At 49.1% G+C, this 26,045-nt stretch overlaps 1 protein-coding gene across 1 annotated transcript in view; it reads right to left on the reverse strand.

Annotated features, from left to right (window-relative positions):
* Window positions 1-243: 243 nt before the first annotated feature.
* Window positions 244-26,045, reverse strand: part of TGM3 (transglutaminase 3) — a 40,287-nt gene continuing 14,485 nt past the window's right edge. The window contains exons 6-13 of the mRNA XM_070588970.1: window positions 24,900-25,077; window positions 24,662-24,797; window positions 15,053-15,156; window positions 12,976-13,221; window positions 8,263-8,571; window positions 5,307-5,464; window positions 1,316-1,449; window positions 244-889 (exon numbers count right to left, since the gene is read on the reverse strand). Coding sequence (XP_070445071.1) covers window positions 742-889; window positions 1,316-1,449; window positions 5,307-5,464; window positions 8,263-8,571; window positions 12,976-13,221; window positions 15,053-15,156; window positions 24,662-24,797; window positions 24,900-25,077 — 1,413 coding nt within the window. The 3' untranslated portion in view covers window positions 244-741. The remainder of the gene's footprint in view (window positions 890-1,315; window positions 1,450-5,306; window positions 5,465-8,262; window positions 8,572-12,975; window positions 13,222-15,052; window positions 15,157-24,661; window positions 24,798-24,899; window positions 25,078-26,045) is intronic.

Here is a 26,045-nt window from a genome sequence, read left to right on the forward strand (position 1 = left end):
TCCCAAGGCAGGCTGAGCTAGTTTGGGACATCACATTGGAAAGTTTTCCTAAACTTGAAACATCTCCCTAGTTTTGCAACTGGAGCCACACAGAACAAGCCCACTTCCTTTGGACATCACATCACGCAGAACAAGGCCTCCCCAAGGTCATCTCGTCTCCAGAAGGACATGGCTCCAGCCCCTCTCTCTCCTCCTCCACCACCACAGGCAAAGCAGAAGTCTTGGAAAGTTGGTGCTACGCGATTGCGCTTTTTAACATTTATTTTGCGTATAAGGATGCGAGTGCCATGACAGATGGTTAACCATCCCCTCCCCTCCACAGTGGCCTGAGGGAGTAGCACGAATGTCCCAACTGCAGGCTGGGGATCAGCAAACAGTCCAGACCGTCTTCTCCCTGAGCATCCATTCGGAGGGTCGCTGGGTCAGGTGCCACTCTGTCCTGCAGCATTGATGGGCGTGAGGGTTGGGGCGGGGGGGTGCCATGGGGCTCACAGAGCAGGCAGCCTCAGGGAGAAACAGCCAGGGAATGTGCAAAAGTGATCAAGTCACGGGCCAGGGTGAAGCCAGCCCAGCCTGAGAGTGAGGGGGGTTGTGTGCTGGAGGCTGGAGGTCCACGTCCAGGCCGCCTTGGGGGACGGAGTGGGTTTCCCAGGCTGGACAGCATGGGCAGGGGGCTCACTCCACAGGTGAGCCCTGCCTGCTCTGTGTTACCCAAGTTTGTATGGGGGCCGCCTGAGCCCTTCACTCAGCCACGTCGATGGACAGCATGGCCTTGATTGCAGGGAACTTGTCGCAGGAGAAGTCAGCAAGCAGCTGCTTGGTGCCACTCCGGGTGGGCAGGATCTCAAAACGTACCCGGGACCGCTCCTTGGGGCGCAGAGCTGGCACGCTGATGGGGAAGGACACAGTAGATGGTAAGATTCACGGAGCTCAGGCTGGACAGGCCTTCTGAGGCCTCAGTCCTGCTCTGGTGGGGGCTGGACAAGGTTACTGCTCCCTCAGATCCCTCTAGCTGCCACTTTGGGTTATGAGGCCCCTCCAGCCCTGGGTTATCCCTCAGCAGGGGAAGGTGGGGGTCCCCTGATCTTCCAAACAGGCTAAGCCCTGAGGACCAGCTCCAAGCTTTGGTGTCCTGACCTTCCCAGGAGTTCAGCTTTGGTGAACCCAAAACCCAATGCAAATGTGTACCCCTACATGCAGATTGTTGAGTTTCGAGGCTGGAGGAACTCTGTCTGCCTTGCCCGGGGGGGATCTGGGGACGCCCCCTCTGCCCCCTTCTTGCCATTCCCACTGGCTCCTCAGGCCTGAGACTCACTCAATCTTGAGGCTCCCCAGCAGCAGGCCGCTCCCCTCCACCAGCAGCACGCAGTTCTTCACCGGCTCGTCCAGGGGGTTAGAGAACAGCATCTGCACGTGCACGGGCTTCTGCACCCGGACCTCATCCAGCACCTGCGGGGAGAGGGGTTGACGAGTCAGGGTCCCGAGCTGCTGTCTCACCTGCCGCTCTGTGAGAGCAAGGCAGCCAGGTGGGCAACTTGGTGATGCGGAAGATATCACTGAGAACGGAGGACCATTTATTTAGTCCTAAGTGCCAGGGACATCCAGGCAGGGGTCCCTAGGGAACCGCTATCATCCCCATGCTCCAGACAGGACGCCCAGGCTCAGAGGGAGAGGCGGCACATCCTAGTGGCTGACAGCACTTTAACTGCCCTGCTGGCGCACAGGCCCTTTCCCCAGCTCATCAGGGAAGGGCAGCCCCCACTTCCCAGGACAGCCCACCTCCACTGGGGGTTGCTCTGAGAGTTGGGAAATGTTTCGTTCTGAACTTAATCCCAGTACTTTCCTCGAACCTCCCACTCACTGGTCCTGTTTCTTCCCTTCAAGGCTGGAGGCCCCCTCCCTGGGAGGCCTGAGCCTGCTCAGACCCTCTCCTCTGCACAGGACATCAATTCAGGCCAGTCTCCTCTGATGACACCCCAGTCCAGTGATGTCCTAAACTTCCGGAGCCCAAAGTTTCCCTACATGCACGTTGTGGTCTGGACAGGGCTCCAGCACCACACTGTTCTTGGTCAGGGGCTGGAGAAGCCCAGGTTTCCAGTCAGAAAACAACCTGCTCCCAAAACAAAAACCTGTGGTTGGCCAAGAGCAGCCATGAGTGGGCAGACGTATCACCCCTCTGGGCCTCAACTTCCTCATCTGATAAATGGGCTAAGCATCCCTCCTGCCTTCCTCCCTGGGCTGGGAGGGACCCAAAGAGACCACGGATGGGATGGCAAGAAAGCATTTTGGAAATGCAAACTGAAATCATATGGCTGGTGGATTCCTTTTCTTCTTCTTTTGAGGGTCACTATAGGTGCTGCTTTTTCTTTCTCTTGCCCCTGATCCTCACAGCAACCATTTGACAGTAATAAAGCTGCGGTTCAGATGGATTGAATACCCAGGGCCTCCTTGGTTCCAGAGCCTTTGGTCTTCTTGCTAGGCCTGCAATAATAAATCTGTGCATAACTGAAACATTTTAGAGACCGTGATCTATACATAATTTCTCCCACGGAACTCCTGTAAGGGTATGACATAACCGGAAGGGGGAAGCATAATTCTACGCCCCCGGGATGCGACAAGGCTACAGAAACAGTGCCATATTTTTCACACTGATATTCGATTTGAGATTTCCATGTATTTGTTTTTCTTTCTTTATTGCTGCTTACCACCCTGTCCTATTGCCTCAAATCTGTACCTGCATCCAAGGCAGCGGGTAAGGGCCACCAGACCCTGTGTCTGATTGTCATTTTTCATGGGCCAACGTGGAGGACATCATCACCCTTTGGAACAAAGTTCTCATTTCCTGGTCTGATTCTACAGTCTGAGGTCCTCAGTGCTAACCGCCAATCAGCGCCAGATGAGATAATGGGATTTTACCCAAATTATTATCTTTTCATAAAGATCACTCTCATGAGTTTAAAAATATGTGCCCTGCTCTGAATGAGCTCTGCATTGATTCATTCAATCAACACAAGAATGTCTTGATTCTCCGAGGCTGATGGAGAGGACAGAATGTGTTAGGAGGAAATTCACACAAAGATGCCCAAAAGAAGAAAGATTGGATGTCTTTTAAAAAGATTAAATAAGAACGCTCTCAATGGCACATTTCTAGCCTGTGTGTATGCTGATTTCCTTTCTAAAGTTATTACGGTCTCTTTAAAGACAAAACTGACTTGATATGGAAATCGCAAAGATGCAGAGCAAAGTGTTGACTGAGAGATAAAGCTATAAGGTTTGAGGACGTTGGATAAGGGAGTACAATGGGGAAAAACTACCTTCGTTTAAACACTGATCATTGAAATGCAGAATGTTTTCATAACCGAGCTGGCTGCTACCTAGCATCCCTTCCCAGCCTCAGGACCGGGAATCAGCACTCGGCTGTCCATCACATGCACAGAGATGGGGCACGGTTCTTGGAAACGCCCTGGGAAGCAGGAGAGGCTTCAACACGCAGGGGATAAGCATGGAAGGACAATGAAAACCCTCGTGGGCAGGGGAAGAACGCAAGCTCGGAGCCAAGTCGCTCTGTTCCAGGCCTGTTTCTGTTTTACAAACGCTGATTAGCTTCTAAGATATTGTACCAGGGAGACGGTGACGGGCCCAGAACAGGGGGGCACCTCCCCTCGTGGAATTTACCGTCTGCTATGAGACCGCAGCCAAACAATTGCACACACAAAGGTATAATTTCATCTAGAACAAATGCTGTGAAGTAAGAGGACACAGGCCCTGAGGGTGTGCAACCGGGGACCAGGCCTCACTGGGAGGGGGGTCAGGAAAGACTTCCCTGAGGAAGTGACACCCTACAAGGGAAATATTTTATTATCTCCGTAACAGAGTTGGAGCAACTGAGACTCAGAGACTCAGGGACTTAGTCAGTGTCACTGCTGATAAATGGTGGGGCCTGGATGCAAGGTTACAGGCCCAAGGTCTGAGCCACTGTCCCTCTGCTTTCCTCCAGACTGGCCGTCTGGTCACTGGCTCCCTAGCCCCTGAGGTGGGGACCACCCCCCACCCTGAAGCACAGTCCAGATCAGCCAGGGCAGTGAAAGGGCTCAATCGCAGGCTGCCCACACAGGAGCAGGTGCCCTGGGTCCCCCTGCGCCCTGTCTGAGGTCAGGAACGCCTGCAGCTTAGGGAGGGAGGGACAACTATCTGGCTTCTCTAGAAATCTGGGGCTGGTGGCATTATGACTGGGCAGAAAAACGTAATCTGCTATCTAGACAGCTGGGGCCGACGGCAGATACAGCAGATGCAGGAGGAGCCTGACCCAGGAGGCTCTCTGTGGGACCCTGTGGTCCTCTGCCCATCCATCTGCCTGTCCTGGCCTGCCAGCCTTTCACCCCTCAGAGTGGTGCTGCGTGGCTGTAGCAGCCTCCACCCTGGGCTGGGGGACAGGGACAGGCTTGGAGTCAGCACATGTACTCCTGGCCCTGGAGCTGACGGGGGGATGCAGGCGCCCCAGGTGCCTCCTGCAGGCCTGCAAGTCCTCACATGTCAGGGCTCCTGGGAGCAGAGTCTGCAGCCAAAAGCAAGCTCTCGAAGCAGAGACAGAACCATCCTCATTCTCAACCACTGCGAAGATGGCATTACTGGCTACCGACCTGCCCAGATGCCCTGGAAAGGGCCCTGGGCTGGGAGTCCCAGGGCCTGAGGACTAGCTCTGACTCTGGCAGTAACTGGCTGTTCCTTTCTCCTCTCTGGGCCTCAGTTTACTCATGCGTGAAACAGAAGGGTATGGGAGCAGGAGACTAGGCTCCTAAGGGTCCACGATTCTGTAACCCTGGGGTCTAGAGAGTGGAGAGATGCATGTGAGTTTTGCCCATTTCTGATTTGCTCCACAAACTTGTCTGGGGCCTGGGTCATGGGCTCCCTGAAGGCAGGACCCACCCCTCGGGTCCCCTGTGATTCCTGAGCCTGGCACAGCCCAGAACACAGCAGATGCTCAGAGCTGAGTGAGACGGGCAGTGAGCTGAAGAGTCCCTCCAGCGGCTCCAGAGCTGATGTCCCCAGGGGGTCTGGAACCAGAACCAAAGAAGCCTCAGGGCAGTGTGCCTGTTCATCTCACCAGACAGGAAGCAAGGACACTGGTCTGAGCCAGAACTCTTGTCCCATCCATTTGGCAGAGGCTGGACCTGAGCTGGGCTCCGTTCTCTGCCCCTCTCAGCAGGAAAGGGCATTCCCTCTGATCTGCGACTGTGGCTCAGGGGGTCGGCAGGGCCTGCACGGGTTGGGCTGGCTGGGGAGGCACCCTTTCACCATCCCTTTACCTCCAGGGTCAGGGTGGGGTTGTCCAGGATGACGTCCCTCTCCACCACCACCTCGGGCTCGTCGGTGACCTGGCACACGGCTGTGGTCCGGATCATGTTGTCCGCCTTCAGGTACTTCTCATACTGAGCATATGAGATCTTCACGGGATGCCGTTTCTCTGGCAGGAGAAGCCAGGGGAGCAGAGTGAGAGGGAGTGGGGTTGGCTTCTGAAACCTTAAGAGCTGATGCCAAGCCAAAGCAGTGTGAGCTGGCCGGGAATATCTGTAGCCCAGGGCCTGCCTGAGCCCTCCCTGGGCCAGGCCCTGTGGGAAACATGCGCCTGTTCTGGGCAGGCTGCAGAGCAAGGGCCAGAGAGAGAGAGAGACCAGGACTCTGGCTGGCTGGTCAGACTTGGGAGCATGGGCCTGTAGGGGCTGATGCTTCCTCCCCATCCTGGAGACTGTCAGAGAGCAAGTTTCCTTCTAAGAGGCAGGGAAGCGTCTCAATGTTCGCTGATTGCCTAACGATGATAACAATAACAACGACAACACAATCATGACTAGGAAGGGAAGCCAGGCTTGGCTGACTAAGTGCTTAGGATCCTCCCAGGTCATCCAATAGCCTGAGCTTCTATTGCAACAGCATCCCAACCACCTCGCACCTCTGATGTCTCCTGTTTCTAAGCCATCCACATGCACCAGTCAGACAAGGCTTTACAAGTAGCTTCTTTCCCTCAAATCACGTCACTCCTCTTCCATGTCACTTCAAAGATCTCCCGTGACTCCTCGCTGAATAAAGTCCAGACCCTTCAACCTGGCCCTGCGTCACTGAGCCCCACTCGCCTCCTCCTTATAAAAACCTCTGCACCTCTCAGGGTTCCTCTGACAAAATAGGCATGTTGTCACCTCCACGCTTCCACGCACACGCTTCCCTCAGAGGGAAATGCCTTCCCCAGCTTCTCTCCACCTCTCTGGCTCCTCCCCAAGCTTCAAGGCCCATCTGGGATGCCGCAGGCCACAGGGCCCTCTCTCTCCTCTGTGGTCCAGGGCACGGCCTCCTCTCCCTCATGCGCCCGTGCCTGGCGGCTTGCGGGGGCTGCCCAGCACCCAGGGTCATGTATTCTTCGCGGTAAGACTGTGAGGGGGATGCTGCCTCTGCTTTCAGTGCTGGAGGAGTTTGCCAGGCTGCCGCAAATGTGGAGACGACCGGCCCTTACGTCAGTTGGTCTGACCCACTCGGACAGTGAATGTGGAGGCTCAGAAAGGGAAGGGTACTCAACAGGGTCCCCCAGAAAGTAGGTGACAGTGTTGGCCTCCAGGATCACTTCACCTGCCTCTTCCCCTCTTCCTATTTCACCCTGCTGCAGAAGTACGTTATTTTTTAAGCGATGTCCCTCACGTGAATTACTTTTGGCCTATAAAAATAGCTCTTCCCTTGAGTTTTGAAGGTAAGTCAGAGCCAGGCAGTTGCTTCCGGTATGGGGAAGATCTCTGCCAAAATTCTGCCCGAAGACAGGTTGCTAGGGGGTGCTGCCTTCTGACAGGTGCAGCAATCTCAGTCTCTCTGCAGACAGAGTTCTTTCAAGACGGGCTGTGTAATTAAACACTTATTAGTTCCCTCTGTGAAGCAAATAGCCACCCCGCCCTTGTTACTCTGCTTTTAAGTCCAAACTTTTCATAACAGCTGGAAGGATTTTGCCAATGTGGGCACACCTGCATTCTAACCCTTCCACAGCACCAGCCTTTCTCCGCTCCACCTTGCTCCCTTCCCGTCTGTGCTACCCACGAGCAAGGAGTCACTGTTCCTCCCAAATTCTCCAACCTCCAAGAAAACCCATCCCTGTCATCAGGAGCCAGGAGACTCCACTGACCCCCTGGCAGGTGGAGGGGAACATTGGGCAAGGGTTCAAGACCCTGGAGTATATTGCAGCCCTTCCAGGGTCAGACCTGAAAAGTGATTCATTGTAGGGTGGGGTGGAGGGGGGTGGGGTGGAGGGTGGCATATGGGAGGGGTGGCAGCAATACAACCTTGAAGAAGGGGGGGGTGGCACTGGATTTAGAATCAGGACACCTAGGACCGAGACCCCGGCACTGCCCCTTACTGGCTATGACATTCAATGTTTTTGTTTGTTGGTTTTTGTTGAGGAAGATTGCCCTGAGCTAACATCTATGCCAGTCTTCCTCTAGTTTGTATGTGCGACCATACAACATGGCCACCACAGCATGGTTTGGTGAGCGCTGTGTAGGTCAGTACCCAGGATCAGAACCTACGAACCTGGGGGTCACCAAAGCAGAGTGTGTAAACTTAACTACTACACCACTGGGCTGGCCCCAGCACTTAATTTTTAAGCAAGTCACAATCTCTCCAAGTCTCAGTTTCTGCCTCTGTAAAATGGGAATACTGAAATCTGTTTTTTTAAGAAGGTCAACTGAGGGCTGGCCCTGTGGCCGAGTGGTTAAGTTCGCACACTCTGCCTCGGTGGCCCAGGGTTTCGCCGGTTCGGATCCTGGGCGAGGACATGGCACCGCTCATCAAGCCATGCTGAGGCGGTGTCCCATATGCCACAACTAGAAGGATCCACAACTAAAAATACACAGCTAGTGTACCGGGGGGCTTTGGGGAGAAAAAGAAAAATAAAATTAAAAAAAAAAGAAGGTCAACTGAGGTCATACATAAGGAAGAACTCTGCACACTGTGTGGAGTGGAATATATCCATAAGGGAGATTGCATGTGTCTATTAACTGCCAAAGCTTCCCTCCTTCCTCCCCCAGGGTGTCAAAGGATTTTGGTTGGCACCGCCCTGACTTGTGCTGTACACCATGACAGCAACTTTCAAAACTTCAAAGCCCAAGGTTTAACCACAGAGGCCATGTGCTGCTCCCTAGTCGGCTGAGTCAGTTCCAATAGGAACTCTCCAGCCCCGGGATATCAGCTACCCAGATGCGCGGCACCCCAACAGCCTCCAGGATGAGTTACCTTCTTTGGGATCCAGGGATATCGTGACGGAGTCCTTCCACACCTCGTGTATGAGCGTGCCATTGTAGACGATGGTCCAGGCCGTCATGTTCACAGACACCATCTTCACGTCGTCCGTCAGGTTTTTGAGCAACAGGGCCAGGTTGACTTCTCTGCCTACTTCCAGGATGCCAGCGACCTTGAATGTCCCAGAGATGCTGGGCGTCTGTTCCTCACTTTCGACGCTTCCCGCAGATGTTGCGCCAAACGAGGCACGGGGTTTAAGTTTTCCCAAAGCCTTTCCAAACACTTGTCTTTCCTGGCTGGAACCTGTGTGACGAGAAAAGAGAGAAGCATCTCAGGGATGCGGTGGCAACCTGGACAAAGGACAGCGCCCCGCCTGGAAGGGCAGCCTAGGACTAAGGCTTCCGCTGCTGCTCGCAAAACGATTCTGATCTGAGCAAGGTCCGACCTCTCCAGGACTCTGTTTCATCCTCCTTAACACAAGGCTCACGGACCAATTGGTCTCTGGTGCTTCTCCATCAGCTCTAAATTGCCAAGGAGCTGCAGGGCAAGCCTCATCAGGACCTGCATAAAATTAGACCATACGGCTCGATATTTTGCTTAGACTAATTAGGTTAGATTTCTTTTTTTTTTCTGATAAAAAGTCTCCTGTGAGACTTAAAGAACAGTTAATTTTAAAATAAATAAAAATTGAGCTGAAAAAGGTTAGAAAGAGTTCATAAGCAAAAAAACCTGAAACAAGTTTATGATGTAGCATTGACTTCATTAAAAACTTTCTTCAAATTGCTTTACTGTGTTGTTCTGCCTTGTTTCCAAAAGCGCTTTGAGGGACGAAGTGGCACCGTTGTCTGCGTCAGTTGACGAGAACTTTGCATGGTTGGTATGGTTCCAAGTTATGACAAGTTTAAATTGTTGAGACAGTTCAGGTTTTAGAAACACAAAGGAGAGGCCGACCCTGTGGCCGAGTGGTTAAGTTTGCGCGCTCCGCTGCGGTGGCCCAGGGTTCGGATCCTGGGCATGGACATGGCGCTGCTTGTCAGGTCATGTTGAGGCGGTATCCCACATGCCACAACTGGAAGGACCCACAGCTAAGATGTACAACTATGTACGGGGAGGGGGGGTTTGGGTAGATGAAGCAGGAAAAAAAAAAAAAAGATTGGCAACGGTTGTTACCTCAGGTGCCAATCTTTAAAAGGAAAAAAAAAAAGAAACACAAAGGATGGGTTTTCCGACTCCGACTGAGCTTTTGCGTGCTACTGAATGTGATGGGACAAACAGCCCCTGGGGAGTGGCTCCGATGTGCCCTGGAGATCATGGCTCTTGGGCACCAGGAGCTGAGTAACCAACTCTAAGTCTCTGAGCCACGTTGACCACACAGTCCACGTGGGGATCCCCGAGGTGACCCGTAGACAGACCCCCTGTCAGGGAGAAGGTGCTGGCCTTCCAGGAACACAGACAGAGGCACACAAAGAAGAACTGCCATGTTTATATCTGCAGACCCTGCTTACTGCCCCCACCTTCCCCAACCAACCTGTGAAATTTCTAAAACACCAGGTGACTCACTGTAAGCCTTTAACACTTTACAGTCTATATTTTTTAATTTTTGTTTTATTTATTTATTTTTTTGAGGAAGATCAGCCCTGAGCTAACTGCTGCCAATCCTCCTCTTTTTGCTGAGGAAGACTGGCCCTGAGCTAACATCTGTGCCCATCTTCCTCTATACGTGGGACGCCTGCCAAGCGGTGCCATGTCCGCACCCGGGATCCGAACCGGCGAACCCTGGGCCGCTGAAGCACAACGTGCGCACTTAACCCCTGCGCCACCGGGCCGGCCCTACAGTCTATAAAGTCTACGGACTTTACAACTCAGCCAGGCCTTTCCCATAAGTTACGTGTAACAAATGGCAGAGACCTCAGAGTCCAACTCATCCAGGCTCATCATGTTAGAATTAAGGCCCTAAGAGGAGAAGCAACTGGTCCAAGCGTCTGTCTAATCTGGGGATTAGAGGCACACAGGAGGCCAGTTGCCAGGTGTCTAGACCCACCGTCCAAGCCTCCTCCCACACACCCTACTGAAAACGAGGCAGGCAGCCAGATTACCCAAGCTGATAGCTCCTGGTGGGCTGGGTTCCTTCTGGTGCCTTCCCATTCTCTTGCCAAGCTGTAAGTCCACACCCACGGCTGATGTCTGTGCAGCGAGCTGAGCCTTCTGGGCCCAGGAGCTCGAAGCAGGCGTGTTTGCACACGAGGCTCAGAGCCTAGATACCTATATAGGTCACCTGCCTGGGCTTACTCACAACGAAGCTTCCTGCTGTTTTCTTCCTTGATGTTGCTATTGCACAAATGCTTAGCAACCCATTTTATGAGCTTTTTCTCCCTGGGGCCCTCAGGGACAAGCTGGCATCATTAGATAAGGAGAACTGGCCAGCAGAGGCAGGGTGATCACCTGCTGTCACGCAGAGGCTTGGGCAGTGTTGGGAATCCTATGGGGATGCCACCAGCCTGCCCACAGCTTGGCCACTCTCCATCGCTAGGAGGTTTGGGTGGGACAGCCAGAGCCCCGAGAAGCAGAATCAAGGGGTGACAGTAAGGTAGGGAAGCCCGCAGAATCATACAGCCATGTAAGCAGGGCATTTCAAAAGTCACCTTGGGAGGTCATTATTCCAATGAGGCTGCAGATGTTCAAGTTGATAAAAATCACCGCTATTTATTGAGTCCTCACTATGTATGAGGCCCTGGCCTTGGTGCTTTATGCACACGAGCTCATGTAAATCCTACTGAAGGGGCTGGCCCTGTGGCCGAGTGGTTAAGGTCACGCGCTGCACTTTGGCGGCTGAGGGTTTCGCCAGTTCGAATCCTGGGCGCGGACATGGAACTGCTTGTCAAGTCAAGCTGACGTGGTGTCCCATATGCCACAACTAGAAGGGCCCACAACTAAAAATATACAACTATGTACCGGGGGGCTTTGGGAGAAAAAGGAAAAATAAAATCTTTAAAAAAAATCCTACTGAAGTCAGCACTGCTATTCTGACTTTACAGATGAGGAGCCGAGGGATCAGAAATGCCAAGAATGCTTCCTAAGGTCACCCAGTTATCAGTGGGAGGACTGGTGCTCACCTCCTGCCCTGGGTTATTTGTTCCCTGGCCCCAACACTTGTCTCTACATCATGACAAGTGGAAAATACTTGACCTACATCTGCCTTCCCCCCAGCCTGTGAGCACTGTGGGACACGGGCCCCATGGGCAGTGCTCTTCACTGCCTCTCCAGAGCCCGGCATGGAGCAGACTCCTGGAAGAGGGTCTCAGCACGTGTCTACTGACTGAGAGAAGGGCCATCTGACCCCAACGGCGGCAACATCCTGCACAGGCAGATGGGGGCCAAATTGAGGCCGCCAATCTCATTACCCTAGAGAGATGCCTCGAAATGTCCACAGATACCACTACTCAGAGGGGTCACCCACCTGGACGTGGAGTCAGACCCTGTCTCCTGCGCTCAGCTTTCCTCTTTTGTAAAATGCAGCCAACACCAAAGTCAGCAGGTGCCCAGAGATTTAGGGTTTGCTTCAGGGGGCACTGAGGGCACCTTTAGAGAGCACTTTTCTTGACCCCCTCAGAACCAACTGTGAGGATCAACTGAAACAACTCTTTCAAAAATGAGTGAGGGGCCAGCCCAGTGGCACAGTGATTAAGTTCGCACGTTCTACTTCGGCAGCCTGGGGTTTGCTGGTTCAGATCCCGGGTGTGGACATGGCACTGCTTGGCATGGCATGCCATGCTGTGGTAGGCGTCCCACATATAAAGTAGAGGAAGATGGGCATGGATGTTAGCTCAGGGCCAGTCTTCCTCAGCAAAAAGAGGAGGATTGGCGGTAGATATTAGTCAGGGCTAATCTTCCTCAAAAAAAAAAAAAAAATGAGTGAAATGTTGACCCCATGAAGGAGTGACTGTGACCTGCCAGAGCAAGCATTAATTTACTCTGGCTGTTTCTGAAAATGAGCATCCCCTTCCAGTGCAGAACCTCCATCACCACCGAGGATCCTCAGAGAGAGAGGTTGCTGAGTCTAAAAGCAACTTCAGAAATAGCACAACAAAAGTAATTTGGGTTAAAGGTGGCCTTGCAGCAACCAGCCCGCCAGGTGACTCCAGGAGGACCAGCATTCACGAGGATGCTTAGGATTCCAGGGACTCGGGGTTCTCCTCACGACATAGTCCCACCTCATCTGGCTCCTCGCAGGCCTCTGATGCGCACAGGCACAGGCCCATGTCCGCGGGGACTGTGTCTATTTCTTTGTTCAGATAGTGTTTCCTGCTTGTATTTTTTGGAGGCTAGGGGAGTGGACTGACTGAGACATTTCTCCTAAAGTCCTTGGGGCCTCTCATGGGGGCCGTTTCTCCCCGTAATGTTCAGTCACAGTGCTGTCACCCGAGTTGTGCAACTGGCAAAGGGACACAGCTGGAGATGAGCTGGACTGCCAGTTCCCTGTGCCCTGCCCCAAACTTCCACCAGCACCGCGTCTGCCTGCGATGGTTCTGTCCCCACTGGAAATAGTCTGGGAAGTTGGGTGTTAGGTGCCTGGGGAGCGGTCCTGCCTTTCAGGCAGAACTGGCTGAGAATGCATCAGGAACGGGAGGAATTTTCCCTTCTCCACCCTCAAAGCTGTCTTTCCACGATCAAGCCGTGGGTGGCACCGCCCGTCAGCGCCCCTCCTACCTTCTGGGTACTTGTACTTCTCGGTGACGTCCACGCGAGAGCTGCTGCCCACCGCTTTGGTGCTGATGTACTTGCCGACGCTGCGAGAATCCGAGGAACTCTGCTTCTGGGTGCCGGTGTAGGCATCGTAGATCCAGGTGATGCGGTCGGCATTAACCTCCGCGAAGACGAAGGGCATGTCGAAGTCCTTGTCCACGTCGCCCTCTCGGACACCAAAAACGGAAGCCGGGCCGCACTGGAACACCCCTGGTGGCCAGGGTGCACAGGTTGGATGCATACCAAAGCCAGGCAGGACTGCAACAGCCCATCCCTGGGCCTGCTCCTCTGGGGGTCGCCCACAACCGCTCAACTCCCCTGACTCTACCCCGCCAAACTCCTTCAGCCCCGACAGTCTGCACCCGCATTTGGCACTCAGCAGAAACCGTCCTGGGTTATTGCTATCCTCTGCAAGGACACCCTGGTCAGACTCCACCTCCACAGAAGGCCAGCCCAACCCTGCATTCTGTGAGTGCGGAATTCCTGGTTCCTAAAGAGGAAAGTCTTGCTTTCTTGAGCTCAGGGCTGCTTCTTTTCTACCCTTGCAAACCATCCTTCCTGAATCATCGCCCCCTATTCCTAGAAGACTTTCCCAAACACCCAGCCCACAGGGGTTTCTTGCTCCTCTGAGCTCCAAAGCCCTGAACATCACCTCCCTCTGTAGCTCTCAGCATAGGTACCTCTGATAGATAGAGCGGTAGATAGATGGGTGGATGAATGGATGGATGGGCAGGTGGGTAGGTAGATGGATGAACAGATGGACGGATGGATAGACAGAGATACAGACACAGACATAAATATACAGATACAGTTTCATTCCTGAAGTGCCCAGCTGAAAAAAGGAAGGGGCAGCATAATAGAAAGAAGAGTGTTATTCCATTTGTGTTAACAAAACAAATAAGCAAAAAAGATACACAGACACACACACAGACACACACACACACACACACACACTTTTATATGCCTGGAACTGTGTCTTCCAACTTTCTTTTACCATGACCTCTAGAAATAAATAGATTTTATATCGTGGCACATATATGATCCTGAAACACAAGTTTCACAGGACAATACTTATTCTTATAGTGTTTTCTGATACTTTCTTCCCTTTTCCTTTCCTTCCCCCACCCCTTTCCATGTCATGCTATTTCGTTTCTCAAAATGATGGTCACAACCCACTAACTTGATTTTATAATCATTAATGGGTTGCAGCAAAAAGTCTGAAAAACAATGACCTAGAAACTATCTGGAACGTCCCCCTATCCCAAATGTCCCCAGTCTAGTACCGCTCATTGCCTCTGGTGAACAGCCTGCAGTTACGGGAGTGGGTGAGACTGAACTTTCATTCTAAGTCCTTTTGGAACGGTTTGAAAATTTTTTTACCCATGCGCACATATGACTTTATAATTAATTTTTTTAAGTTGAAAGAAACAACCAAAAATGAAGGAAACAGACAGGACATGCTCTAGATGTCACAGGAGGGAAGAGGGAAGGGTCCTGCAGAGCTGGGGGAGGAGGGAGGAGAGGTCAGAGGTGGGAGCAGAGCCCTGGGAGCCCAGCAACAGGGACGAGGCCAGCCTGTGCAAAGGAGCACTCAGCCAGGCAGAAGGACATGTGTGCAGGTAAGAGAGGTGCTGGGGGCCGAGCTGAGCCGGGGAATTTGGACTAAATCCCAAGGTGATGGGGGGACCAGGAGGTTTCTGTGCTGAAAGGGATACGCTCCTAGGGCGTTGCAGGGAAATCGCTGTTGGCAGAGGACAGCTTCTTTCCTTTGCTGCCTGGCACGTGCCAGGGCCTCTGCAACAGCAACGGCAGCCGTGTGGGCACAGGCAAGGCACCCATTTGAATAGCAGCCTGAGCCAAGCAAAATAGGAGGGGAAATCTACTTTGGAAATATTTTTGTTTTAATCCCGTGGTGCCTTCCAGAGATGGAGAGGACTTGCACGACCTTGCTGTGCCGCTGTCCATTACCGTGAAGAATTGGGAGGCCATGACTTAGAGCCTGGTCCAGAGAAGGGGGCCATCAGGGGGCTGGGAGAGTTACCTTGGCTCCTCTCTTGGGGGGTGGCATCCAGAACCTGCCATCCATTGTACGAGGGGCCCAGGTCAGTCCGCACAAACCAGGCTTCATTCCAGACATGGAAATTCCTGTAGACAGAAGCACAGGCTGCAGAGCTTGCCTGAGGCCACACAGCAGGCAGGTGGCAAAATCCCATATCTGGGATCTGACAGTGCAACGCCCTAATACTCATCCAATAAGTTTACTCTGTGCCAGCTGCTCTGCTAAAGCTTGGCGAGCATTGCCTCACTTAAATCCTCACAGCACTATGAAATGGGCGCTATTTTTATGCCCTTCTCATAAACGGGGAAACTGAGGCACAGAGAGGTTAAGCAGCTGACAATGGCAGAGTCAAAGTTTGGCATGCCTAACTCCAAAGCCTAGGTCCTCAACCACCATGTTCTCCTGCCTTTCTGAGGAGCAGAACAGATCTAGGTTAGAGCCAGAGACCCAGCAGGCAGACCCACACAGCTTTCTCTTGTGTGTCCTCTTGGCGTACACTTCTGTATTTCCTCTGGGCTGAAAATGAATGTGGCTGCAGCAAGAGCCACCGGTCTGAGAGCCACAAAGCCTCTGGGCTGAGGTCTGGATTGAAGAATGACAGATTCCAGTCCTAAAATGTTCTTCGTCAATGGCATCCCCTTGTCTCCCAATCTGTATGTCCAAGTCATGGCTCCCCTCCCTTACCAGGGACAGCCAACTAGCCAAAGTCTTATTCATTCTGTCCCTTGATTCTGCCATCTTCTCTCCTCACCTTCACTCCCACTGCAACTATACTAACACTGGCTTTGGCAATTTTCAGTCCACCTAGAAGAAAATGTAAGTCCAACAGAAGTCTATCCAACTTGAAAAAATGTTTTATACTCAAGATGTGGAGAAGATAGTTTTAAACAGAGTGCTAACTTCAGAAGCCCTAAAGGAAGACTGATAAATTTGACCAGGTAAAAATATTAAACTTGCATATACCAAACAAGCAAACAAACTGTACTTCTGTTTCCAATATGGAGGAGTAGGCACACAACAGATGGGCCCTTCTGCAGATGACAATCAACTGAAAAAATACAAAAGAGAACTGTCTAAGAGTGAACAAAGAAGGAGGATTTGCAAGGGAGTCAAAACTTGGAGCACGGGAACAGCATGGGACAAGTTGCACTTCTGCTGACTTTGCCCTGAGGACAGGCCACAGTTGGAATCAGGTTTAGGGCATTAACAACCCTAACAGACAGCCCACATCTTTCTGACCAGAAGAGCCAAGAAACAGAGTCTGGGTCAACCAGGGTTGCTAGAGAGTGAGGGAGAAGTCCTGGAGAGGAAAGAGAGAAAGGGGACCCCGAATTTGTATATAAACTTCACCCAAGCTTCTGGGCAACCTCTGAACCATGCATGTATGAGGCAGACTACAAGCCTCAGCTAAAGATGGAAGACCTGAACGGGGACTTGAGCTGCTGCCCGCCACTGGTGAGGCAGAGTTTGCAGTTTGAGTCTTTCTCAGGTAGACTGCTGAGGCAAAATAACAGAATCCAGACATAGCCAACGTCCAGGATACAGTCCCAAGTGACTCAACACACAAAGAACCAGAAAAATGTGACATCTTCAAGGGAAAAAACAATCAACAGGGACTGACACTAAGATAATCCAGATGTTGGAATTATTGGATAAGGACTTTAAAGCAAGTGTTATAACTATGCTCAATGAAATAAAGGAAAATATGCTCATAATAAATGGAAAGAGAGGAACTCTTAGAAAAGAAATAGAAAATATAAAAAAAGAACCAGATGGTAATTTTTAACTGGAAAAAAGACCAATAGGTGAAATTAAACAATTCTGTGGATGGGCTTACTACCAGAATACAGATGACAGAGGAAAGAGTTTGTAAATTTGAAGATAGATCAGTAGAAATTGTCCAGTCTAAAGGAGAGAGACAAAAGATTGGAAAAAATCAATAAAGTAGAGAAAATCTATGCAACATATGCACTAGACAGAGATTTACTATAATTAATATCATAAGGAACTTACAAATCAATAAGAAAAAAACACAAAAGAAAAAGTCAAACATGTCAATAAAGGACAATGAGCCAGCAATTTCTGTAAGAAATACAAATGATCACTGACCATATGAAAATCGTTTCAACCTTACTACCATTAAAAGAAAATTAAAATGACAAAGAGATACTGTTACACCTATTAAACTGACAAAGATGAAAGCATAGGATGATCCACATTGTTGGACGATGCTCATTTCCAGGTGTGGAAAAACAAGCACTGTCATACAGCGCTGGTGGGAGTTTAAATTGGTATGACATTGTGGAGGGCAATTTGGCAGTGAGCATGAAAAACCTTTAAAAATCTACGTACCCACTGAGCCAGTAATTCCACTTCTAGAAATTTCTCCTATTAAAAAACTCATGTTGGGGGCAGGCCCAGTGGCACAGCGGTCACACATTCCACTTTGGTGGCCTGGGGTTTGCCAGTTCGAATCCCAGGTGCGGACATGGTACCACTTGGCACACCATGCTGTGGTAGGCATCCCACATATAAAGTAGAGGAAGATGGGCATGGCTGTTAGCTCAGGGCCAGTCTTCCTCAGCAAAAAGAGGAGAATCGGCAGCAGTTAGCTCAGGGCTAATCTTCCTCAAAAAAAAAAGAGAGAGGGGCCGGCTCCATGGCCGAGTGGTTAAGTTCACGCGCTCTGCAGCGGCGGCCCAGGGTTCGGATCCTGGGCACAGACATGGCACCGCTCATCAGGCCATGTTGAGGCGGCGTCCCACATCCCACAACTAGAAGGAAATGCAACTAAGATATACAACTGTGGACAGGGGGAGTTTGGGGAGATAAAGCAGAAAAAAAAAAAGATTGGCAACAGCTGTTAGCCCAGGTGCCAATCTTTAAAAAAAAAAAAAGAGAGGAAAAAACTCATGTGAGTGCATGGAGATGTACCAACATAGAAAATTGTTGGCAATAGCAAACATGATGGAGGAAAAGTGCATCAATAAGGGACAGTTGGATAAATTGTGGCAGAGCCATGTGACAGCACATCACACACCTGTCCAAAAGAATGAGCGAAACCAACCTAGCACTTACGTAGAAATATGTTTAAAATATATCAACAAATAAGAAAAGCAAGTTACAAAATAGTGTGTAGGTACATATCTATATGTATAAGTTTATAAAAATGCATACAAATGTGATGAACCTGTTTGGATTTAGAAAACTATCCATAAAAAATCAGTAACAGTTGGTATCTTAGATAACGACAGTTTAGATAACAGTGTGGTGTATATATTGTATATATGGATAAATTTGGGTGCATACTGAATTTTTACATTATTTCTGTAAAGTTTACACTTTCTATAATGAGAATTACTCATCACTTTTGTAATTCTTTAATTACGGAATAAATGAATATTTAAAATATATATTATTTACACAACATCAGCTAAGACAGTAAAAGTCAACTTAGAAAGTTAAGTATTCTAACTGCCTTACATATATTAACTCATTTAATCCTCACAACACTCTCCTAAGATAGAATAATTATTATCCCCATTCAGTAATTCTGGAAACTGAGACACAGAGAAGTTAAGTAACTTGTTCAAGGTCTCACAGCAAGGAAATTATCAGAGTGGGACTTGAACCCAGGCAGAAGGGCTTCAGGGTGCATGCTTTTAACTACCAAACGGTACTGTCTCTCTAAATTTTTATTTATTGACATAGAAAGATATAAAAATGATAAAATAGACTGTTTAACTTGATCCCATTTGGGAAATTAAAACTCAATGCACATACATCTAACGCGTGTGAATATAAACAGAACAAAATATCTGGAAGGATCTATTTCAAAATGCTATTAGTGTTTTTCTTTGGGTAGTTATATTACTAATGGCTCTCTTTATTTATTTATTTTTTATTATTTTATAATCAGGAAGAGATTGTTTTCATTTTATGTGTTGGAAGCGGTTCCCTGTGGGAATCTGATAGGCTAAGTGGGTGTGGGGGAGTTCTACACTATCCAGGTGTCAAAGGAGTTGGAAGTGCCCCTTAAGCACTTATCAGGTACAACGTGACCCTGTGACATCCTTCAGGGAGCAAGGGGAGATGTGAAAAGTAAGCTCCAAATCAAGACAGAAAGGGAGAAGGCCATAAGAGGTGAACAAACAGATAATTAAAAATAATACCAACCAATCATACGAGTGGGAAGAAAGAATACTCTTATTCATTCCTGTAACGAAACCTAGGTCATCGTAATCCTTCTGAAACACAACAGCAATAGGTGTCATGAGCCTTTAAAATGTTCATTCCCTTTAACCCAGGATACACCATTCCTAGGAGTCGTTTTTGTGGGATGGAGCACAGATGTGCCCAAGATTACATTCAAGGATGCTCATTACGGTGTTGTGTATAGGAGGAAAAGAGCGGATAGGGAAGAGTAACCAGTAGGGAAAGAGATAGTGGTTTAACCATTCAATGGAGTATGATACATTCAAAATCTTATTTCTGAAGAGTATTTCATGACTTGGGGGAAATGCTCATGATAGAGTGTTTAGTCAAAATCACATGATTTAAAACTGTGGTTGAAGTTTTAAAGGGGTTGGTTTCCAGGTGCGGGAAAAAGTCAGATGTACCTGTCATATACTCTCTCTTGTCCTCCTGCCCTGTAAAATGCATAATGCCAATTCTATAATCAACAACAGCGCACAGAGACCAGATTGGATAGAAAATGATCAAATATTAAGAGTAGGCGAACAGTAAGATTACAGATGACCTTTACTTCTTCATATGTTCTGAAATTTCCTGTAATTATGAAAAAAACTTATAAAAATTGTCTCCAGGAAGATCCACAAGATGTCTTTCTGAAAGGGCCTGTGAAATCGGTTAGGATTCACCAAAGAAAAAGCAGGAGTGTGGGAAGGTGACCCTGGAAGGCTGAAAGGCACAAGAGAGGGATGAGAAAGCAGAGGAACACCAAATTTCACGTTCGTTGTGTTCCTGGCAGAGAACCCAAGGGGAAGGATGGGTTGGCAAAAAAAATTGGTAAGTAGCTGTGTTTTAATCCCTGTTTGCAAGGTGGGAAGTTAAGATAATGCAGATAACAAACACATCCTGGTTCCTCCCTCATTCAGAAGCCAGCGCCTTACTCATACCTATTTGGAAGCTATGGGCCTTTCAAACGCCCAAGGCCACCATCATGGAAATCCTGGTTTGTTTCTGGTTGTGTGCCACACTCTCTCCTACATCCGGCCTTGGGTTCTGTTCCCGTCTTGAGGGTTTCAGGAGTGGGAGTTGGGGAAAAAGACAGGCTGTAGGTATCAGAATTACCTGAGGCATGTATTAGAGATGCAGATTCCTGCCCCTCCTACCTCCTTCCACCCAAATCAATTCTAATTCAGCCTTTGAAGTTTATAAACCACCGCCCTGGAGACGGCAACTGAGTTATGTTTATCTTTAAAATTCACCACATCAGGAGACCCTGTCTAGAAAGCGACCCCAAATCCCTCCCCCTTTTGGTGGTAAATAGGCCTTTTTGTCTTTCCAGATGCAGTTCAGATCCTGCCTCCTCCAAAAAAACCTTTTCTTGACTTGCTGAGAGGATGCCAACCACACCTCTGCATCTTGCCCATAATTCACTTATCTGACTTCTTCTACTCCATGGTCGCCAATCTTCTCATGCAGCTGTGACCTCCTCTAACCTGGTTCCCTGCATCTCACTCCCCTCGGTGCCCAGTGCCCGGTGCAGGTCTGGCATACAGCGCATACTTAATCATGTTGGCTGGATCGAATTGTTCTGGGGCCTGGGGCACGCTTGCAGCCTTGGTTTCTTTGCTGGGGTCTGAATGAGCTGCTCTCGGTGTGTTGGGGACTGGCTAAGTATTAGTGGATGCTGATAACCGTGGAGAGATTGCTTTAGGAGCCAGGCGCTTGAGCCAAGGTGTGGGTGCCAACAGCTCTTCTCCAGAACTGGCTGACTCCACCTCCCGGGGCCACGGGGTTGGGCAATCGCCATGTGCCTTCCGCCTTGGAGCTCTACAAAATCTATAAGTAGAGTCAGGTCTGTGACTCTAGAAATTGGAGAGTCAAGTCAAATGAATTAAGAAAGCAAGCCAGAAATGTCTAGTAAAGAGAACCTTGGCCAAACTGTTCCAAATGCGCTGGTTGCTGCTCAGCGACTGAGCACACTCCAGAGACCGTCTTTATAGGGGCCCAGAAGGGAACCATATAAAAGAGGCATCCCAAACCAAGCTCCCCGAGAAGCATCCTGACTCTCAGGAAGTGACTATCCCAGAGCCTTGCGCCTCTTAAGCCAAACCACTGGCATGAGCAGAATGGCTTAGGAGAAAATGCACCCCACTGGATGCTGTCAACGTGATTAAAAGAAAGGCCTGGAAGAAATTGCTGAAGTCCCCAGATCTAGCCCTTCATTTTACAGATGGGAAACTGAGGCACAGAAAAGTTAAGGAACTTATGTAAAGTCATACACTTATTTAGAGCTTCTAAATGTCTCCAGCTGTTTACCCTTACTCTCTTTGGGTCTTTGTTTTCTCATTGATGAAACGAGCAGTTCCCTCTCTGGGGTCGCTCCCAGTCCTGCCGTTCTCTGACTTGGGAGGGTCCTGTGTTCCACTGCCAGCTTGGACGCCGATTCAGTTTGACTTTGGGCAAGCCGTTTCTCGTCACTGAGCCCCTGAGACCATGTTTACTCTTCTAGGGAAGTGGCATTTGCTGCCTAAGTGGGAACCGAAGAACCCAGCTTCTCCCTCTGAGTGGGTTGGATAGCACCCAGCACAACCAGAGCCCTGACTGGGGTCCAGCCAACCGGGAAAATCTCAAGGTAAGAGCTGTCAGATTTCTCCAGGTTAAGATCAGTCGGGAATAATGATAACACTCTCGGCATCTCTCTGGTGCTTTACAGTTTACAAAGCTGCCTGGGTTCAAATCCCAGCACCACCATTTTCTAGTTACGTGCCCTTGGGGAATGGCTCTGTGGCAGCTTCCTCAACTATAAAATGGGGGTGATCATAACAGCGCCCACCTCATCATTTCTGATGCGTACACGTAAGCACTTAGAACAGCACCTGGCACACAACGGTTGTCCAAGAAATTATTAGGAGTTGCTGTTATTATTAAGCACTATCAGATGCTTAACCTCTCACTTGATCCTTACATTCTTTTACTTTAGGCAAATCTGAACAAAGTTCTAAAAGCTTTCAACATTTGCAACATACAAAGATTCAGATTAAAGGTTTCTGTCTTTATAAAAATAGGTTAATAATTTCACTCCAGGCAGAAAATGACTGGTGGTTTAGCTTGTCCCCCTGGGTGGGATCTCTGTAGAAAGAACGAGATGGCTCCCTTGGGATCAGTAGCTCTCATACAAAAAGTGGAGTGAGCTGAAGCTGCAGAGAATCGAAAAATTAAAGCTGGTAAGAGACTCAAGTGAACATCTCGTCCTAGCCCAGCCCTTATATTTCTCTCATGGGGAAACTTGGGACCAGAATGACGACGTGGCTTACACAAGTCCCAGAGCAAAGTGGAAGTGAGGCTGCTACTGGGACTCAGGGCTCTCTGTCCACATGCCATCCGGGGCTGGTTCCCTACCCACAGCCAGCAGGGCGTGGGGCAGGGAGGGACCGTCAGCTCCCACTGTTTGCTGAGGAGGTTTAGAGAAGGCTGGTGGGCGTGGGAGGGTGAGGAGCGATGAGGCTCCTAGCAAAAGATCAGAGCTTTTGGGCCTGACGCCCTCCAATGAGGCCAAAAGAAATGACAGTAGAGACACTTTGGAACGTCTCCATGGGCCCAGTCTTGCCCCAGGGTGATTATATTGGGAATGAATTATGAAGCTAATATGAGGTGGTGGCGTGAACCAGTAACCCAGAGATCTGGGTTCTAATTCCAAATTCAGCTTAAAAGCCCCACCTTCCTGCTCCCAGAAAGCCTTTGACCACTCCCTCCCTGAGTTCCCACAGTGCTTACTGTCTGAATCACTCACGGGCGCACCGCACACCACCCAGTGTCATTCATCAGCCTCTGCTAACAGCTTCCCCACTCCCACAACAGCACCATAAATGCTCTTGGTAGAGGGACCGAGTCTCAAGCCTTCTGGTCTCTCTGCAGCTGCTGAGGTGCAGGATAATCACAGAAGGGTTATGCCAGAAGGGACCCCCCTGCCCCAATCAGTCATCTTGTTGGACCAGCCATCTCCTTTTGTGAAGGAAATCGAGGCCAGGAATGGCACTGCTCCAACCATCAGAACAGGCCGCAGTGGGATTTTGGATCCAACAACAACAAAAGAAAAACCCACAAGAAGGAAAGATACTCACTTATGACAAGCTGGAAGACGAAACTTTGCTATAAGTAGCAATGTCATTAGAGAGAAAGTTGTATATGTACAGATCAAGAAAGAGCATTCTGAACTAAGCTTTCTCTACCCCATTAAAGCCTGGAATCCATGAGACCTCGGGTGAATTACGTGGCCTCACTCTCCTTCAGAGGGGAGGAGACGCTTATGTCACTCAGTTGTTGGCACAGGGTGGTTGTTTATTTGTTTTAACAGCTGTTTTCGGTAATTTTTATTTTCCTTTGACTTTATTCCATTAGTTACACTAAGCACATTTCAGAAAAGTTGGGACCTACTTTTTCTGGGAATAATAAGTCATAAAGAATATTTTATATGGACTATCTCAAAGTCAAAAATCTGGAAATAAGATGGCATCCGCTATCAGGTTATCTAGCCGTATATATGCTTCTGATTATGTGTGTGTGTGTATCCTCTGAAATGGACTAAAACGATGGGTTATTGACATATGTGTGTAGTAATCCATATACATAGACACGTAGATATTTATGTGTATATACAGATGAAGACCTAATCATTTTCAGTTGCCATCTGGTAATAATTTGGCATATGCTATAACCTTAAATAGCTGTAACAATATCTATTTTATGTGTATATACTGCTATATGAAGTTATAGACGTGTCTATAAGTTTCATATAACCTATTTCCAGTTGGCATCTATTATACATTTCATATATATACGTGTGTGTGTAAATACACGTGCACATGGCATAGTTATGGTTAGAAATATATATGCCCAATTACATATAAAGCTTCTTATTTTCTGTTGGAATGCAGAATAAACGAACATTTTATTCTATCAACCAAGATACATAAAATTGTATATACGTGTAAGAGAAACTGTGTTGCTTTTCTTTAAGAAATCACGTGAGTCATATGGGTTGCCTGAAATAAGATAAATTTGTATTTATTACTGGAAAATCAATAGTTTCAAGGTTTATCTTCTAAAGTAGCATAGCATCTAATGGAGCCTATAAATTCAGGGCGGTTTCACAGAGCCCAGGAATCATATCTTTCAATGCCGTCAGACCCTTCATCTGGCAGCAAGATAGAGGGGATCATCAGACTGTGCAGAACCACGAGAAGCATTGTTTTGGGTCTCGCTAGATGTGTAATGAGCATTGTCAGAATCTCCATGCTAAGCCTTGTATTGACATGTTACCTGCCTCCCAACTCCCGTTTGGAACTGAGGCCCAGGGGCTGGGGAGAGCAAGAAGCTGCTCAGAAGGGGTCAGAGACTCACCATACACTGTCCCGGCCTTTGTCCAAGGGATTGCCCATGGGGTCGTAGTACACATCCACGCTGAGGTTTCGGTCTGTGTCGTGAGCTGAGTTGAAGTTGGTGATCACGCGGGCAGGAATCCCCAGAGACCGCAGCACTGCAAGTCAAGGGGCAGCCTGAGGAGCTACAGTGAGGCCGGGACCTCGGGGTACCCCACGGCTGCCCGCCGACCCAGCCAAGGCACGGCAACCCGGAGTACCTGTGTTGAAGGTCCCAGCAAAGACCCAGCACTGGCCAAATCGGACTGGTCTGAAGCCAGAGCTTTTCCACGCCTTGAGGATCTCCACACTGCCGTTCCAGTTCCTTGGGTCCCGGCCCCCACTGTAGTCGCCGCTCCAGTTCCCAGAAATCACACCATTGTCGTCATTCCCATTGATCTGGGCAGGAAAAACCCCCCAATGAATCAGCACAGAGAGCGACGTGCAGTGTTCAGGGCACAAAGTGGGGAGATGAGGAAGGAAGCCAGGGAGCCGTCGGATACATTTTCTGCATCTTTCTCGGTGATTGGAGGTCGATAATTGTAATGATGATCCCCTAGGGGTATCAAGCAGTTTAAGAATTTGAAAGCACTTACTTAACAGGCCATGTTTGATTGCCCCTAACCCAAACATCACTCCAGTGCAGCAGGCTCACATGGAAAACAGGCTTCATGGCTTGTCAGTAGCACGGCATGGTCAGAAAACCAGCCTGCAGACACTTTCTTGCCAGAACTCCTGGGCTGTCACACGTGTCATGGACAAGGGGGTCCATGATTTGAAACTCTCTTTTGGTGAACTGTTCTTCTAAAAGGATCACGTAGAACCAGCCCTGATGGTCTAGTGGTTAAAGTTCAGCACACTCCACTTTGGTGGCCTGGGTTTGGTTCCTGGGTGCAGAACCACGTCACTTGTCTGTCAGTAGCTGTGCTATGGCGGCAGCTCACAAAGAAGAACTAGAAGGACCCATAGCTAGAATATACAACTATGTACTTGGGCTTTGGGGGGAAAAAAAGAGGAAGATTGGCAACAGACGTTAGCTCAGAGAGAATCTTATCCAGCAAAAAAGAAAAGATAAAATACAGGTCAAATTTAAAAAAATAAATAAATAAAAAGATCACTTAAGAACTTTAGCAACTACTTTCTTCTTGGAAAGAATAAAGATGGAATGTTGCTTTCATTTGTTCATTCATTCATTCGACTTAAGGCCTGATTCTTGTATAAATAATGCAACCACAATGCAGTGTGAAAAGAGCACTGGACTAGAAATCAAGGGACCTGGGTCACATTGTCTTTTAGAGACACGTATTCAAATATTTGTGGATGAGATGCTATAAGGTCTGGGATTTATCAAATAACCTGTGAAGGAG

The sequence above is a fragment of the Equus przewalskii genome, chromosome 21 (genome assembly GCF_037783145.1).
Source record: "Equus przewalskii isolate Varuska chromosome 21, EquPr2, whole genome shotgun sequence".
In the NCBI taxonomy this organism is placed as follows: domain Eukaryota; kingdom Metazoa; phylum Chordata; class Mammalia; order Perissodactyla; family Equidae; genus Equus; species Equus przewalskii.